The 16,714-nt window shown below is 48.2% G+C and overlaps 1 protein-coding gene across 8 annotated transcripts in view; it reads left to right on the top strand.

Moving 5' to 3' along the window:
* The window catches only part of Gne (glucosamine (UDP-N-acetyl)-2-epimerase/N-acetylmannosamine kinase), a 40,374-nt gene extending 26,067 nt beyond the window's left edge, over positions 1–14,307 (top strand). For 4 of the 8 annotated variants that reach the window (XR_015687461.1, XR_015687463.1, XR_015687464.1 and 1 more), the window contains exons 5-12: positions 342–554; positions 5,686–5,773; positions 6,729–6,939; positions 9,278–9,407; positions 9,714–9,940; positions 11,400–11,582; positions 12,622–12,738; positions 13,765–14,307. Coding sequence is in view for 4 of the 8 variants with exons in the window: in XM_087660055.1 (XP_087516181.1) it covers positions 342–554; positions 5,686–5,773; positions 6,729–6,939; positions 9,278–9,407; positions 9,719–9,940; positions 11,400–11,582; positions 12,622–12,738; positions 13,765–14,000 (1,400 nt within the window). In the remaining 4 variants the exon portion in view is untranslated. 8 annotated transcript variants of the gene reach the window in all.
* The last annotated feature ends 2,407 nt before the right edge of the window (positions 14,308–16,714 follow it).

Raw genomic sequence — 16,714 nt, 5'->3', positions numbered from 1 at the left:
TCTGTCCGGCTTCTGAGTGGAGCCTAAGACCTTCCTGCTTAGAAACTGCTGGCTTGTTTTAGCCTCTTAACTAAGGGGAAAGTTTATATGGAGGTCTTGCTAAAATATATCTACTTGCTAAGTTCTAATTGAAACCCCCAGCTGCTGTGTATCAGCTCCTGGATGAGGTGCAGATAGCCGCTCACGAAAACCCCAGCGCAAAACAGCGAAAGATGAGTGGTCACGTGACTTTCCCTAGCAACTGGGTGAGGATCAGGGCTGCACTCACCACTAAGCAGTAATGTCTCCGTCTCTTTGATTAAGCAGTCGTGTTTCATCATGCGGTGTGATCACTCTCACAGGCAGCAAGGAGATGGTTCGAGTGATGCGGAAGAAGGGCATCGAGCATCACCCCAATTTCCGCGCAGTCAAGCACGTCCCGTTTGACCAGTTCATTCAGCTGGTCGCCCACGCTGGCTGCATGATTGGGAATAGCAGCTGTGGAGTGCGTGAGGTTGGCGCCTTTGGAACCCCTGTGATCAACCTGGGCACGCGGCAGATAGGAAGAGAAACGGGTGGGTACCTGCCTTTGCCTGGATCTCAGCTGACCAGCTCTGCTCTGTGTGTGATGGGTTGGCACTGGCCACATTCTTTATTTTTACCCTTTTTTTTGAGAACGTCATACATAAACAGTGTATTTACATTCACATCACGTCTACTCCTCCTCGCTCTCCAGCTCCTCCTGTTTCCCCCCAACTCCTTCTCAGATGCATGACTTCTGATTTATTACTTTACATGCGTGTGTGTGCATGGGCGCGCACACACACACACACCTACTGAATCCGTACCTGTTGCTTGTTTGTACGTGTGTTTAGGGTGGACCATTTGGGCTAACCTGTAGGGGAGCTGCTTACCCCCTCTCACTAAGCACTGATGGCCTATAAGTCTTCCATTCAGGGTGAGGCCTTGTGAAATTCCTCCTCCACAAGGTAGTGTCAGCTGGTGTTGTTCTGGCCTTGTTTAGGCAGCCATATTGTTGAGATTTAGTGGGTGTGACTTCCTTGTCAAGTCTAGAAGACACTGTTTCAAAGTAGGTGTCCTGGTCATCTGCATCTTAAAATTTCTGTGATTTCCCTGAGCCTTACGTGTAGGGTTGTTTCATAGATGTCCTAGTTGAGGTTGGCCACCCCAGTCTCTTACTCCCTGCATGTTGACCAGGCATGATCAATCTCTGTAATCAATTAATGTGAAAAGAAGCTTCTTTAATGAGGGGTGAGATGCACGTTATCTGTATACGTATAACTGCTTAGAGTGTAGCAGAAGTTATATTGGTTTAGGAAAATGGCGGTAGTTAGTTCTCCGGTAGCTTCTGTGACCTCTCCAGCTACTGCTAGTTGACTAAGTTTACAGTACTAGCCCTGAAGCCATCCTGAAGTCCAGTTAAACAGCTGCTGGGATAACTTGCCAGCAGTCACCGTGGTTTGTGGGCTTCCCAGCCTGGTAGGACTGCTGACTGCCTTTCTCCCTCGCAGCCTGTATGCCACCTTCTGAGACCACGAGAGCCGGTCCTGAGGGAGGAGGCTCCTAGGTCAGGCCCAGCTCACTCCGAGTCCTGTGTCCCGTGTGCTGGTTCATCCAGGTCTTTGTGTTCCAGCTCTAGAACACGACCAGGGACAATGGCAATGGCCTGGACTGTTCAGGGGTTCTTTTGAACTGCTCCCCCCAAACCAACAATTCAAAGGGAGATTCCTTTTTTAAGGATTTATTTATTTATTTATTTAATGTGAATACACTGTCACTGTCTTCAGATACACCAGAAGAGGGCATCGGATCCCATTACAGATGGTTGTGAGCCACCATGTGGTTGCTGGGAATTGAACTCAGGACCTCTGGAAGAGCAGCCAGTGCTCTTAACTTGGTTTCCCATTCTTGGCACTGGGGTTTTTGTTAGATAGTCTGTGGTCCTTTCTGAGTGGGGCCAGGGGTAGACAACATTATAAATGCATCTTATAAAAGTATGCATTTTCCTGGTTTTTTCCCCAAACATCCTTGCTGTTATCTCTCCTCCTTCCCTCTCCCTCTGAATTAGTTTCCCCCAGACCCCCCAGCTACAGCATCCCCCGTTTTCCCTACCTCCCCCCACAGAACCTGTGTCATATTGTCCCCCGCCCCCATGAACCCTTTCTACGTTTCCGGCGTCTGTGGTTATTCCAGGATAACCACACAGATCTAAGGACTGGAGGCTGAGATCTGCAAATCAGAGAACACACAGCATTTATATTCTCCATGTGGGTCACCTCATCGGTGTGTTTCCCAGTCTGTTTGCCTGCACACGTCATGATTTATCCAGTCATCAGCTGAAGGCTTGCAGGTTGTTTCTGTCTCCTACCTGTTGTGACTAGAGCGTCAGTGAGCAGGTGAGAGAAGCGAATCACTAGTCATAGCCTGATAGCCATCGTAACACACGTGATCACCACTTTTATAGATCTAATAACATTTTTATTGCTTTGTAAAATCAATTAGAGCTAAACAGTTCACTTGTTTGTTTGTTTTTGTTTTTGGAGACAGGGTTCCTCTGTGTAGCCCTGACTGTCCTGGGCTTGCTTTGTAGAGCAGGCTGGTGTGCTCCACCATGCCTGGCCTGAGCTTAGCGGACCTCAAGTATGGTTCTTAGCCTGATTGAAAGGGACTCGGTGGCTGTCTGTGTGTGCCAGCCTGCTCTCTGAGCTGGCATGTGTGCTTTCAGTTGGTCCTTGGAGTGTGGTGACCCTGCATAATGAAAGTGTGTGTAGGGTTGTTAACCCCATGCTGACTGAGCTATGGGTGTTACCAGTGTTAGGTTCTAATGCTGTGTGCATGCAAATGTGTGTCTGTAGCTCATGGGAAAATGCATGTCGTTAATGGAGAGAGATCTGGACTAGAGCTACAGAGATGAACCCCAGCCCTGCCGCCCCAGCCCGGCCGCCCAGCCCTGCTGCCCTTCCTCCCGCTCCTTTCATCGCAGCCCTGTTTCTACCATCTTCACGTCATTCCCAGAACATTACTTTGCTTCCTGTTCCTTAGGGAAAATAGAAGTCCAAGAGGGAAATTCTTTCAGGTTTGTTTTTAAAAATGGGTTCTTTTTTTTTTTTTTTTTTTTTTTCGGAGCTGGGGACCGAACCCAGGGCCTTGCGCTTCCTAGGTAAGCGCTCTACCACTGAGCTAAATCCCCAGCCCCTGTTTTTAAAAATGGAACAAACACTTACCACGTGCGAGGCTGTGGAATATGGCAGTGTCAGACTAAGTAACTCAGGTCACAGGGTAGCTGGAAGTGCTTACCAGCGTGCCTCGAGCCGCCTTCAGTCCCGGCACCGGCACCGAGGCGTGGTGGTGCACACCTGAAATCCTAGCTCTCGGGAGGTAGTGGCAGCAGGGTCAGAAGTTCAGGTAGCAAGCTGAGGCCGGCCATGCTCTGTGAGATTGTGCCCTGGAGCGGAAAGCGCAGGATCACTTAATGCCTTGTGGTGGGAGGAAAGCTTTAGAAACGAGGGAGTAAGAAGCCCAGATTACCTGGGAGAAAGTGTACTTTGGCTCTATTTCATCCAAGAAGAAAGAAAAAAACCCAGAAGAGAAGGAAAAGGCACCATTATGGTTTTCTGAATCAGAACTCAGAAAGATGGGCAGACCCAACAGAACTTCATGGTGATTTGTAGGGACTGCCAAGGGCCGACGTTCTTATATAATTGGCATTTTAGTGGTTCAAGGAAGATAAGTATGCAAACCCGAAAGGAAACTACTAGGATTTTTAGGTGCCATGTAGACTGCTAATGCAAGGTAGTGGGATGGGCTACATTAAAGGAACCCTTTAAACACATTAAAGTTGACACCTTAAGCTGCGATCAGCTTTATGGGGATCCGGCTGAAGCAGTGAACAGTCCATGTGAAGGAACCCTGGAGGTGGGTATGACAGTGTAGTCTCTGCACTTCCTGTCAGCGCACTTACATGTACGTGCCCCATCGGGCTCCCTTTCCTTCTAACCTGCTTTCAGTGGAGCCAGGGTCTCAGAGATGAATGTGTTTCCTGCTTATCTTCTGTTCAGCCTCTTTAAAAAAAAAGATTTATTTTTATTTATATGAGTACACTGCGGCTGTCTTCAGCCACACCAGAAAAGTGTCTGCCCAGCCTCTTCCCTACGCTCAAAACCCCTCCGCCTCCCCCCTGTCTCTTCTGGGACCTTCCTGCCCATCAGTGAACCTTTCTCTTCCATGTGTGCTTAACTCCTTCGCTGCTTGAACATACTTAGGCTCTCCTATTTTGGGAAACAAAACCAAACCCTCCCTTGGCCCCTCGCTTCTCTCCAGTCACCTCTCTTCTACTCCCCTTAGCCAAGCCTGTTGAAAACCTGGCTATCCATGATGTTTATACTCTCTCACACTGTCAGAGATGTACAGAGAGAAAGTGCCTGCCTGACAGTGGGCTGGCCAGCCCTGACTGGCTACTGACTGACGGATGGACTGAGACTGCCTGACTGCCTGACTGCCTGACTGCCTGACTACCTGACTGACTGACTGACTGACTGACTGACTGACTGACTGGCTGGCTGGCTGGCTGCCTGACTGCCTGACTGATTGACTGCCTGACTGCCTGCCTGCCTGACTGACTGACTGACTAGCAGACTGCCTGACTGCCTGACTGACTGACTGACTGACTGACTGACTGACTGCCTGACTGCCTGCCTGCCTGACTGACTGACTGACTGACTGACTGACTGACTGACTGACTGGCTGGCCTGGCTGGCTAGTTGAGAATGGACTTGGTAGATATCTAGGCAAACAGTTTGTTAGCATTAGATTAACTCATCCTAACTGGATGTGGTGGTGCATGTTATCTCAAGAGCCTGAGATAGGAAGGTCCTAAGTTTGAGGCCAACCTGTAGAGCAAGACGTCCAAAAACCAAACCAAAACCAAACCAAACCCCAACCCAAAACAACAAAAGAAGCCATATGTGGTGGCACACAGCTGTGATCTTGGCACATAGGGAGAAGCAGGAGAGAGCCACAAGTCAGAAGCCAGCCAGGTCTACATAGTAAGACATTGTCTGTAAAACCAAAACCAAACATTGATCTATCTGATCTCAGTAAATGAACAAAGCTGTGGTTTGTTTTCTTTGGGGATAAAGATCTTGTCTGCTGCAGGGGAATCGTACCAAGAGCATTTTACGATCTGCTGGGTTTAGGAGTGAACTGAACCCAGCACTGCTGTCTGTGTGAGCCCAGCACTGCTGTCTGTGTGAACCCAGTACACTGCTGTCTGTGTGAACCCAGTACACTGCTGTCTGTGTGAACCCAGTACACTGCTGTCTGTGTGAGCCCCGCACTGCTGTCTGTGTGAGCCCAGTACACTGCTGTCTGTGTGAACCCAGCACTGCTGTCTGTGTGAGCCCAGCACTGCTGTCTGTGTGAGCCCAGCACTGCTGTCTGTGTGAGCCCAGCACTGCTGTCTGTGTGAGCCCCGCACTGCTGTCTGTGTGAACCCAGCACTGCTGTCTGTGTGAGCCCCACACTGCTGTCTGTGTGAGCCCAGTACACTGCTGTCTGTGTGAGCCCAGTACACTGCTGTCTGTGTGAGCACAGCACTGCTGTCTGTGTGAACCCAGCACTGCTGCTATTTGTCTTCCTCTGGACAGTCACCCTGCACATCATTCTAATGTCTCTGTTTTTATTTAGGGGAGAATGTTCTTCATGTCCGGGATGCTGACACCCAAGACAAAATATTACAAGCACTACACCTCCAGTTCGGTAAACAGTACCCTTGGTGAGTATAGAGCCTTTCATTTTGGAGTAATTAAACGGGAGCTACCTCAGGCACCAACTGAAGCTGTGGTCCATCACCATTTACCCATCTTAACAGACTTTCCTTCTTCCGTTAGCACAGCCTAGCAGCTGGAAAGACATCGTCTGCCCAGTTCCAGTGGAGAACGTTTACAGTTTGCTATGCTAATTATAATAGTACTGCCCCTACAGTGGGTTTCACTGCAATAATTTGACTACATACTAGAAAATAATGTATCTGATTTTCCTTAAAACTTAATTTCCACTGCTCTCCCTTTTATTTCAATATGGTAATTTTTCAGAAATGTAAAGATTAAAACTTCTAAAATAGCAAAAACCCAAACCAAGACAGAAAGCCCCAAATTTAGATTCTAAATTACAGTGTTTTCCAAAGGCCCAGCCCTCTCTGTATTGAGCTCTGTGTCATTATGATTTGTAGAGCTGTTGTTGTTTTGTTTTTGTCTTTGTGTTTTGAGACAGGGTCTCTCTTTTATGCAGCCCTGACTGTCCTAGTGCTCACTATGTAAGCTAGGCTGGCCTCGAACTCAGAGAGATCCTTCAGCCTCTACCATCCAAGAGCTGCAATTAAAGTTGTATGTCACCGTGCCCAGCTCTAGTTTTTGTTTTAATTGACAGAAAATAAATTCATAGAATGACTTATCACGTGTATCACGCTTTAACACACACACACACACACACACACACACACATACACACGTTGTAGGGATGTTGTTTTATTGTTTTGCAATGCAAGAGACTGAACTTGGGGTCTCTGCATGCCAGGGAAGTGCTCTACCACTGGGTAGTTCCCCAGCCAGAGAGGTTATTTTAAAAGAACAGATTGTTTCTCCCTGAAGACTCAGATTTCAGTGACCTCAGTGTCACCTGTCATGCGTGGCTAAACCATTTCCCTGAACTGACTTTGTTGAATATTGCAGCTCAAAGATATATGGGGATGGAAATGCTGTTCCAAGGATTTTAAAGTTTCTCAAATCCATCGACCTTCAAGAGCCACTACAGAAGAAATTCTGCTTCCCTCCCGTGAAGGAGAACATCTCTCAGGATATTGACCATATCCTCGAAACTCTGAGTGCCTTGGCTGTTGATCTCGGGGGGACGAATCTGAGAGTGGCGATAGTTAGCATGAAGGTAAACTCACGGCAAGCTTAGCTGTGCGCCTGGAATGAGTGGCTGACCTTCAGAGTGTGTGCGTGGGGGCCGGAGTAGGAAGCACACAGGAAGGAGTGGGCTATCTTTTACCCATGGGGCCGTAGGTCCATTACAATGTGCATCTCGTGTCCACCGATGGTTAACATTTCAAGCTGGTGTGTAGCTAATGCCTATAATCCCTGGACTTAGGAAGCCACAGCAGCAGGATTCCTGCAAGCTTGAGGGCAACCTGGGCCACAGTGTGAGATCTTGTCTCAAAAAACAAAACAGACATTTCAGAGTAAACCGTTAGGGAATCCAATGCAGTAAATCTCGAGTTGGCAAAGGTGAGGCTCCCTTAGACGGAAGAGAGGGCTTTGCCGCTGGAGGACTGAGTTGAAGACACCATGAGTGTGAAGTCCAGTGAGCACCTAGCTGAGAGTCCTCACAGGTGAGTGGTCTAAAGAGTGGTCAGCTGGGTACATCTCTGGTTCATTTTCATAGCCTGATTTTCACAGAGAGCCACACACTGCTGGGGCTCTGGCAGGGTGAGAGGGCCTTCATTAAAAAGAGCAGACTATGTTAAAATGATGTCTTATTGACTTAAGAAAGCGAGCCTCCCAGAGAAATCTGTTTACTGTATCAGAGACATATAAAGTTTCAACAGTCCTTGAGAAATAGCAAAGATTTTAAACATGAATTATTAGAAGTTTAATACTACTAGGCCAATCAATGAAAAGCAAAACAAAACACACCATAGCTATCTTAAGAGAAGCAAAAGACCTCCCTATACTTTTTTTTTTTAAGATTTTTATTCATTTTATGTGAGTACACTGTTGCTGTCTTCAGACGCACCAGAAGAGGGCATCAGATCTCATTACAGATGGTTGTGAGCCACCGTGTGGTTGCTGGGAATTGAACTCAGGACCTCTGGAAGAGCAGCCAGTGCTCCTAACCACTGAGCCATTTCTTCAGCCCAAGACCTCCCTATACTTAAAAAAAAAATTAATAGATTATTCTCCAAACATAGGGTTTTTACCACTGACCAACAACATTTTTAGAGATGAAATTGTAATTGAAATTAAGAAAAAGTGTTTTCTGTCCTGTAAGGAATAAAGCAAGGGACAGCATGGAGATTACACACAGCAAAGATACAATTTATGGGTCATGTGAAGAACTTAACTGGATTGTAGAGCTAGGGTGATCCAGTAAATGGCTGATACTATGACTTAATACGTATCAATAATTTTCTGGTTAGGTGAATTTGTGACAAGGACTTTGGGTCCCTTTATGTGACTGTCCAACGTCCTGCACATTAACAGTGCTCGGATGCTGCAAGACCCCGGTGTCTGACTCCTGCCGCAGACTCATTAGTTTGGACTCTCTGGGGACACCGTAGTTATGCTAAGCCGACTCACACAATAAAAGTTGAGAAGCACTCCTGTAGATTTATTTTTTAATGATAAGCAGCTTTAATCCTTGTATTTGACATATAAAAATCCATCAATACAAAAGAATATGAAAGGAAAAGGCTACCGACTCAGAACAACCCAAATTCCTAAGAATAATCAAAACCATAAAACCATGATTTACATAAATAAAATTCTGGAATAGTGCCAAAGGCCTGAAAAAAGTATCTGAAAGTCTTGAGTATTTTTAAATGTCAGCACCTCACAAATTGGATTATAAATTTAACATAACTATAGTCAACATTTCAATAGGCTCTTAGAGTCTCATAAAATTATCATACATTATTGGGAATTTTTAATAGCATTATTCTGAAGCAAAATAATACACAGTTGAGGTGAATGAAAAAACAAAACAAAGCCCGGGAACCCCAGGAATAGTGAGGAGGGGCTGTCTCTGTTTTGGATTAAATCAGGACGGTATTCTACAAGACATGGCAATGTGCCAGTCCGCATGGAAATGTGTCCTGAGTTGAGTATGTACACCATTACTGGCCTTCGTTACAGTAGATGACTAAAATGAAAACATTAGGGTAACAATTTAGTTGCCTCAGTATTGATTAGATAATTGTATCAACCTGAAAAGAGGGATTATGACTTTTTAATGGACTAGGTTTAGATTGCTTGCCATTGACCAGAAGTCTAAGAGAGTCTTCCCGATGGCTATGGAGCGGCCATTGTGTCAGCAGCCTGTGTTGGGATGGATTCCCAGGAAATGACTCAGGCTCATCTCAGGCCCTCTACACACAGACACCCCGCCTTCTCCACAAGGGCTGATTGTCACCGCAAAGGCCACTATTCACGGAGTGTGCTCCTCAGCTCAGCCGGCCACCACGACAGACTTGTGTTTTGTTTTCTCTCTCCCCTTCTAGGGTGAAATAGTTAAGAAGTACACCCAGTTCAATCCTAAAACCTATGAGGAAAGGATTAGTCTAATCCTGCAGATGTGTGTGGAAGCGGCAGCAGAAGCCGTGAAGCTCAATTGCAGAATTCTGGGAGTAGGTGAGATTTTAAACTACAAATCCAAGAAATGTTCCTGTCTGTGTTCCCATTCAGAATCTTCACACATAGCCTCGGGGCCAGTGTCTGCCTGTGACTAGGTTCCAGGCTCCCCACGGGCCCCACGCATGCCTCAGATGGCAGCCAGCGTTAGGGAGAAGCTCGGATGGTCTGTGCACCACCGTACATTTCACTCACAACTGTCGATTCCTTGCAGTTCTTGGTAACGTCCAGGATGCTGGATGAATTAATTATGTCGGCAGGCGTTCCTAAAATCGGTAATCACACTGTTTCCTGTTTGGGGTGGAGCTCAGGCATCTCCACAGGTGGCCGTGTGAATCCCCAGGAAGGAGTTGTGCTGCACTCGACCAAGCTGATACAGGAGTGGAACTCTGTGGACCTCAGGACACCACTCTCCGACACCCTGCATCTCCCCGTGTGGGTGGACAACGACGGCAACTGCGCTGCCATGGCGGAGAGGAAGTTTGGCCAAGGAAAAGGACAGGAGAACTTTGTGACGCTCATCACAGGGACAGGTGAGACGGGAAGAAGGGTTCAGAATGTGCCAGAGCTGGACTCAGCCGTCACTGAGGCCCTACCACCATGCCTCAGCCTTCACTTGCCCTACCGTAGACCATGAAGGGGAGGCACACACCAGAGGTCACACCCCCTCAGCCCCTTTCAATAGTGGGAGCTTGTGTCCACCATGTGAAGCCCTGAGTTCCACCCCCAATATCACCAAGAAGAAAAGGGAGAAGAATTTGGCCAGGCATGTTGGGTCACACCTGAGTCCCAGCACTCGAAAAGCAGAGGCAGGGGGTTTGCTGTGATTTCCAGGTCAGCCAGACTACACAGCTCTTACATTTTGTCTTATTCCCTTCAGCCTCTGATGTTTGTTGTTTTGGTTGACAAGGATCTCGTGTACCCAAGGCTGGCCTTGAACACTTGAACCTGCTGCCCCAGCCTTGCAAACTCTGGGTTCCAAGTGGTGTGCCACCATCCTGACTAAGCTCGTGGGTTTTCATGCAGCCCTCCTTCTGTAGTGAACAATTTAACAACCTAGATACATTTTGCTCAGGACAGTCAGTGAGCTTCAGGGCGAGGAAGAAGAATTGAGAGTCAGTTTTGGAGGTTCAGCAGTTAAGGATACTGGCTTCTTTTCCAGAAGACCCAGCTTTGACTCCCACAATCACACAGTGGCTCCTGACTATCTGTAACTCCAGTTCCAGGGGATCCAATACACTCTTCTAGCTGTTCAGAAAGAATTCCATACACATAAAATTTAAAGCGAAAAATAATGGATGGCTCTTTAAAATGGGGGCTTCTAAGGTAAAATACCCTTTAACTCCTTAATAAGAGAGTTAGTGCGTTAGTACTCCACAGAAGACATGTTTGTCGTCGTTGTTTTAGAATGGTAGAATTTCAGCCATGGCCTCAGAATCATCTTCCGCATTCTGGGCTTCTGGAACAAGCCCTGAACACAATTAGACAGGTTGTCTTATCTGCCTTCTCTGAGGCAGAGTTTGCTCTTTTCTGGTGCAGATGGTCTGGAGAAGCATGAGGGAGGCCGGGGGAGGTAAAGTGGAGTGAAGCCACTAAAGGCTGTGCCATCCAAGTCCCATGGAGGCAGTAAGGGCCACCATCTCCCAGGACTCTGAAGCAGCTTCCCACAGCACTGTCTGGAGTTGTCTGCCCCAGTCTGCTAGCTAGTGACCTCTCACTCCAGTGCATAGAGTAGGCAGCATGTGCTTGACGGACCGTCCAACACAAGGCGGTTTGAAGTCCTACGGAGTCAGCCAGATGGGAAGCAAGACCTCAGAAGATGTGCCACAAACACTGCTTTCCGGAGTGGCACCAGACAGTTTCAGTGCATAGTGAGCCTCAGCCATCTAAAGAAGCAGGCACTTCATGGGCAAGCAGATGGGGCACTGCCACAGTCTGGCTTCCTGCTCCACGTGGAGCTTGTGCCACCCAGCGCCCCGTCTCTCCCTGCAGGGATCGGTGGGGGAATCATCCACCAGCACGAGCTGATCCACGGCAGCTCCTTCTGTGCGGCAGAGCTTGGCCACCTCGTGGTGTCTCTGGATGGTCCTGACTGCTCCTGTGGAAGCCATGGGTGCATTGAAGCCTACGCCTCTGGAATGGCCTTGCAGAGGGAAGCAAAGAAGCTCCACGACGGTGGGTCTCTGTCACCTGGGGAAGTAGCCAACCACACGGCAGACTAGGACATGGGAGTAGCGATTAGAGCTGAGGGAGGTGCACAGGGGTCTACCATCCAAGATCGCAGGGGCGTTTCTTCAGTTTTGTTTCTCAGCCATTAGCGCACATGACCCGCACTCCATGTACATTTTGGTGAAGAAATAAACAGTGGACATCTTCCATTCCAGTGTGGGAATGCACTGAGAGCAGTGGCCAAGGCAGCGGCAATCTGTACAGGGGACACTAGAGTTCCCTCCTTGCCCTCCATACAGGGAAAGGAGGGAGTGTCAGGGCGCCATCCTGGGAGCCGAGCCTTAGGGAATACATGAATTGGGAAAGAAGTGTGGATGGCAAAGAGTCGTTCCAGGACAGAGACAGTGGTGTCCACTGTCGGGGCTGGGAGATGGCGCAGTCTGTGAAGCGCTTGTCACCCACACCCGGCACCTGGTGCACATCTGCAATCCCTGTGGAGGGAGGGCCCCTGGGGCTTGCAGGGACAGGTGAATTCTAGGCTCCATTAGAGACCCTGCCCCTACTGTTTAATTAACACTCAGTAGAGCCAGCTTTGTACATAATCAATGTCCACTGTCTACTTCCTTAAATAATTCTAGATTTTATTATCCCAGTCTTGTAGAAAAAAAGGACATAGAGAATGAAATGATGTGGGCAGGCCTGTGCGGCTAGTAGTGGCTGCTGGGACAGGTCTGAGTGGGAGCGGGCCCAGCTCATCACCCTAGCCATGAGCCTTGCTGTGGTGACCGCAGAGCTGGGAAGGAAGAGTGGGCGGGGAGTATAACAAGGGCTCTCCTACTGCGAGGGGGAGCCAGGGAAGCAGCAAGCAGGGAGCTGTACATGTGGGTAAGTTCAGAACTGTGTGGCAAGAGGGCAGCAGAGGCTCAGGCGATGTGTGTGTGTCACGTGGCCCTGCCTGTGAGGAGGCCTCGCTGCGGTGAGCGGTGAGCGGCTGCCGAGGCCCCCTCAGGGCTGCTCATTCCCACTGCTCCTCCTGTTTGCTCAGAGGACCTGCTCTTGGTGGAAGGGATGTCAGTGCCAAAAGACGAAGCTGTGGGCGCCCTCCATCTCATCCAAGCCGCCAAGCTGGGCAACGTGAAGGCCCAGAGCATCTTACGGACAGGTGAGCCTGCGTCCCAGATGCCCGGGGCTGCCCAGAGAGCCTCAGTTTCCCTCAGGCGCAGTGCGTGCACTCACTTACACTGCTGAGAGGGAAAGTGTTGATGTTTACAAGCACTGCCTTTGTGTGTTGTAATCCTTATTTTATAGTAAAATATTACAAGTTGACGTATAGGTGTTTAGAGAAGTGTAGGAGTAAGAAAACCTGCTGAGTTTTCCCACTCAGTCTCCAACTGTTAGGATGTCTTTCCAGCCTTCTAAGGTCACATCATTAAGGTCATCCTTAACAGTATATACAAAATATTGTTTATTTTTGCAGTGCTTAGAATAAACACAGTATCTTGTGCATTCCGGCAAGCACTCTGCCACTAAGCTAGACTCCCATCCCTCTTTTTGTCTTGGATGGCGTCTCCTTTGTTGTCTGTGCTGACACCAAGAGAGAAATGGGAAAGAAAGATATGGTAGCTAGGAGACCTCGGGAGGACGGAACATCAGCTCTAGAAATCTAGGTAGCAGCTTGCATGATTAGGTGGGTTCAAGACCAGCCACGGCTACAGAATGAGCACTGTCTCAAGCAGGAGGAATATATCAGGACATTCTCATTCAGGCCCCTTCTCAGGAGGCGGAATTGCCTGATCCTGGTAGTTCTGAGCCATGTAGTGAGACTCCTGTCTCAAAGCAGAACAGAAAGCCAGCTCAGCCCTCAGGCAAGTACTCGGGAGCTGAGGTGAGACGAGGAACGCTGAGCTGGAGCCTGCCTGATCACGCGGTAAGAGTCGGTCTCAAAAACAGAAAGGAAAAAATGGGAGAAAGACGAAGTCATGAACAGGTTTGGTTTGGATTCTGGTTTTTTGAGACGGAGTCCTGGTTGTCCTGTGTAGACCAGGCTGGCCTACTCAGAGATCTACCTACCTCTGTCTCCTGGGGACTAAAGTTGTGTGCCGTCACCCCCGGCCTTCATCAACAGCTTTTAAATGTAGCACTTCCTGGTATTTAACCTTTAAACTTCTCTGGTTTTGCTCTCCTGCAGCTGGAACTGCTTTGGGACTCGGAGTTGTGAATATCCTCCACACTATGAATCCTTCCCTGGTGATCCTGTCTGGAGTCCTGGCTAGTCACTACATCCACATTGTGAGGGACGTCATCCGCCAGCAAGCCCTGTCCTCCGTGCAGGATGTGGATGTAGTGGTTTCAGACTTGGTTGACCCGGCCCTGCTTGGTGCGGCCAGCATGGTTCTGGACTACACGACCCGCAGGATCCACTAGGCCTCCTGGGAATAGACCTGGACTGAGACCCAAGAGCTACTGAGTGGAACCACGCTCTCTTAGATCAGTATTTCTTCAAAGGCCAATGTGGGAGGCTGCGGAGCCAGCTCAGTGGTCAAGAGCCTAAACTGCTCTTGCCAAAGACCCAAGTTCAGTTCCCAGCACCCATGTCAGGCACTCAACTGCCTGAAAGCCAAGCTCCAGGGGATCCAGTGCCTCAGCTGCCTCAGGCATCTGCACTCAAATGTACATAGTCCTCTCCAGAATACACGTAAATTAAAATAAATCTTATTTTTTAAAAGGCAAACTTGATATTTAATCCCAGAAATACCAGAGGAATCTTTGCTTTTTTTTTCCCTTCTCTTCTGTATTAGGATTCCTTAGGGCAGAACTGATAGAACGACTCTCTCTCTATAAAAGGGATTATTAGAATGGCTCACAGGCTGTGTGGTTCAGCTAGTCCAACAATGGAGGGAAAGCCCAAAAGTCTTGTTCAGTGCACGAGGCTGGATGTCTCTGCTGGTTTCCGTACACATCAGAAGTGTCAAGCAGGTTTAGTACTCGTGAATGATGAGCAAGGGTAACCAGGCAACAGCAATCGCTTCCTTCTCCCATCGCTTCTTCCCTTACAGAAGCTGTGAGCACAAAGTGCGGCCCAGATTAAAGGTGGACCGTCCCACCTCAAAAAGATGTGGATGAAAATTGGACCTTCCTACTTCAAATAATTTAATTAAGAAATCCCTCCCGGTGTACCCGGCCTCTTGGGTTTTAGTTAATTCCAGGTGTAATCAAGTTGGCAACCAAGAATGGTATCATACCTTTCAAACCCACCTTTCCTCGCCAGCTTTCGCCAAGGCTGCTCTGATAGGGTCATCTTACTGCAAACCCTGTTGTGGGTTCCAGGGACACTTCCCACACCAAAAGGAGCGACAGCAACTGACCCAGAAGATGTGGGACTCCTTATAGACCTTGGGATGCGAGCATCATGGCAAGGCTTGGGTTAACAGTCATAGTCCTTCCTAAGACCACAGAGAGCCTGTCACACAACGGAAGAAAAGCTTACCACAAATGCCTGCCCACTTTGTTTTTTAGCAATGTTAACTTTATACATTTCATAACCTTTCAAGAAGTCATACTCCTGTTAAATAGTTACCACAGACAAAGGAACTGGACAGATCTGTCACATCCCAGTGTCCACCCCTTACTTGTGGAGTTTGTGAGATACTTCAGACTGAGGTCCAAGTTATGGTGGCCTTAGTGGCCATCCTTCTCCTCCCAGAGCTAGCAGGAAGGACCCAGAGTGTCAGCAGAAGTAGAGTGCGTGCATGGTTCTGAGTGCTGTGTGACACCTACCGCTGAAAGCCATGGATCTGGATTCTGACTAAATTATTGTCTTTTCGTTGTGCTTGTTTTTAAGACAGAATCTTGTTTGTCTCTGTATCCTTGGTTTCTCTTAAACGCAGAACCATCCTCCTGCCCCTGCTTCCAGAGTACTGGGATTATAGATAATGAGTTACCACACCCAGCCTAAAATCTGCTTTCTTGAATGACAAAATATTAAAGTCTGAGGTTCTGACCACTAACTGTACCCTGGCATAAGCACCAGCAAATGCCAGTCTGTCAGCACCTTCTGCTGCTGTGAAGGTGACCAAGGCAACTTATGGAAGAGAGCATTTAGCCTACAGTTCTAGAGAATCCATAAAGGCAGGGAAGGCAGAGGCAGGAGGCCAGGGCAGGGAGCTTGAGAAATCACATCAACTACAAGCAAACAGCAGGGTAAGTGAACGGCAATTGGGGGAAGGCCATGGACTCACCCAGGCTGCCCTCGTCAAACAGCTCAGCTACCTGAGGGGCATACTGAGAACACCTGAGCCCACGGAAGACATTCCCATTCCGAACACATCCACTCCTGACTCCCATAAACTCCTGGACATCTTTAAAGTCCCTGTAGTCTCTAACAGCCTCAGTACTAAGTTTCTTCTGAGACTAAGGGAATCTCTCAACTACAACCCCCTGGGAAAAATGAAAATTACAGACTTCCAACCCACAATGGCAGAGTGTACATTTAACTTCCAAAGAGTAATGGAGGCATAGGACTAGGGACACGAGGAATGGGGCATGGAAGGAACTAGGGGCACAGTGGGAGACAGGAGCAGTGAGAACACTGGACATAAACCGAACTAGCAGGGCAAACTCCAACCCTGCAGCTTCATGCCTACACCGGGCCGTCAGCATCAAGAGGCTCGAGGCTCGAGGCTCAGCACCCCCAGCTTTCCTGTCACCTACACACATACCTTTCTTGGGCTGGTTATAGCCAGCCCTTAAACCAGTGGTTCTCAACCTTCCTAATGCTGTAACCCTTTAATACCATTCCACGTATTAAATGAGTTTAATAGAACTCATGTTGTGGTGACCCCCCAACCATAAAATTATTTTGTTGCTAATTCTGCTGTTATGAATCATAATGTAAATATGACATGCAGGATATCTGATATATGACCCCTCAAAGGGGTCACAACCCACAGGTTAAACTGCTGCCTTCACTCGTCACCCAGGCCTGGTTATCATCCAGGCAGCCATGTCTGGGCAGAGGATATACCTGTAGTTACTGCACACCAGACTGCACTGCCACCATGCTGTGAGCCAGGTATTTAAAAGGATGATACCAAACTGAAAGCCAAATCTTGTGGAAAGTGTAATATATTCTGACAAAA

The sequence above is a fragment of the Rattus norvegicus genome, chromosome 5 (genome assembly GCF_021556685.1).
Source record: "Rattus norvegicus strain SHRSP/BbbUtx chromosome 5, alternate assembly SHRSP_T2T, whole genome shotgun sequence".
In the NCBI taxonomy this organism is placed as follows: Eukaryota; Metazoa; Chordata; class Mammalia; order Rodentia; family Muridae; genus Rattus; species Rattus norvegicus.
Note: the sequence above shows the minus strand (reverse complement) of the source record. Positions and strands in the feature narration are given on the sequence as shown.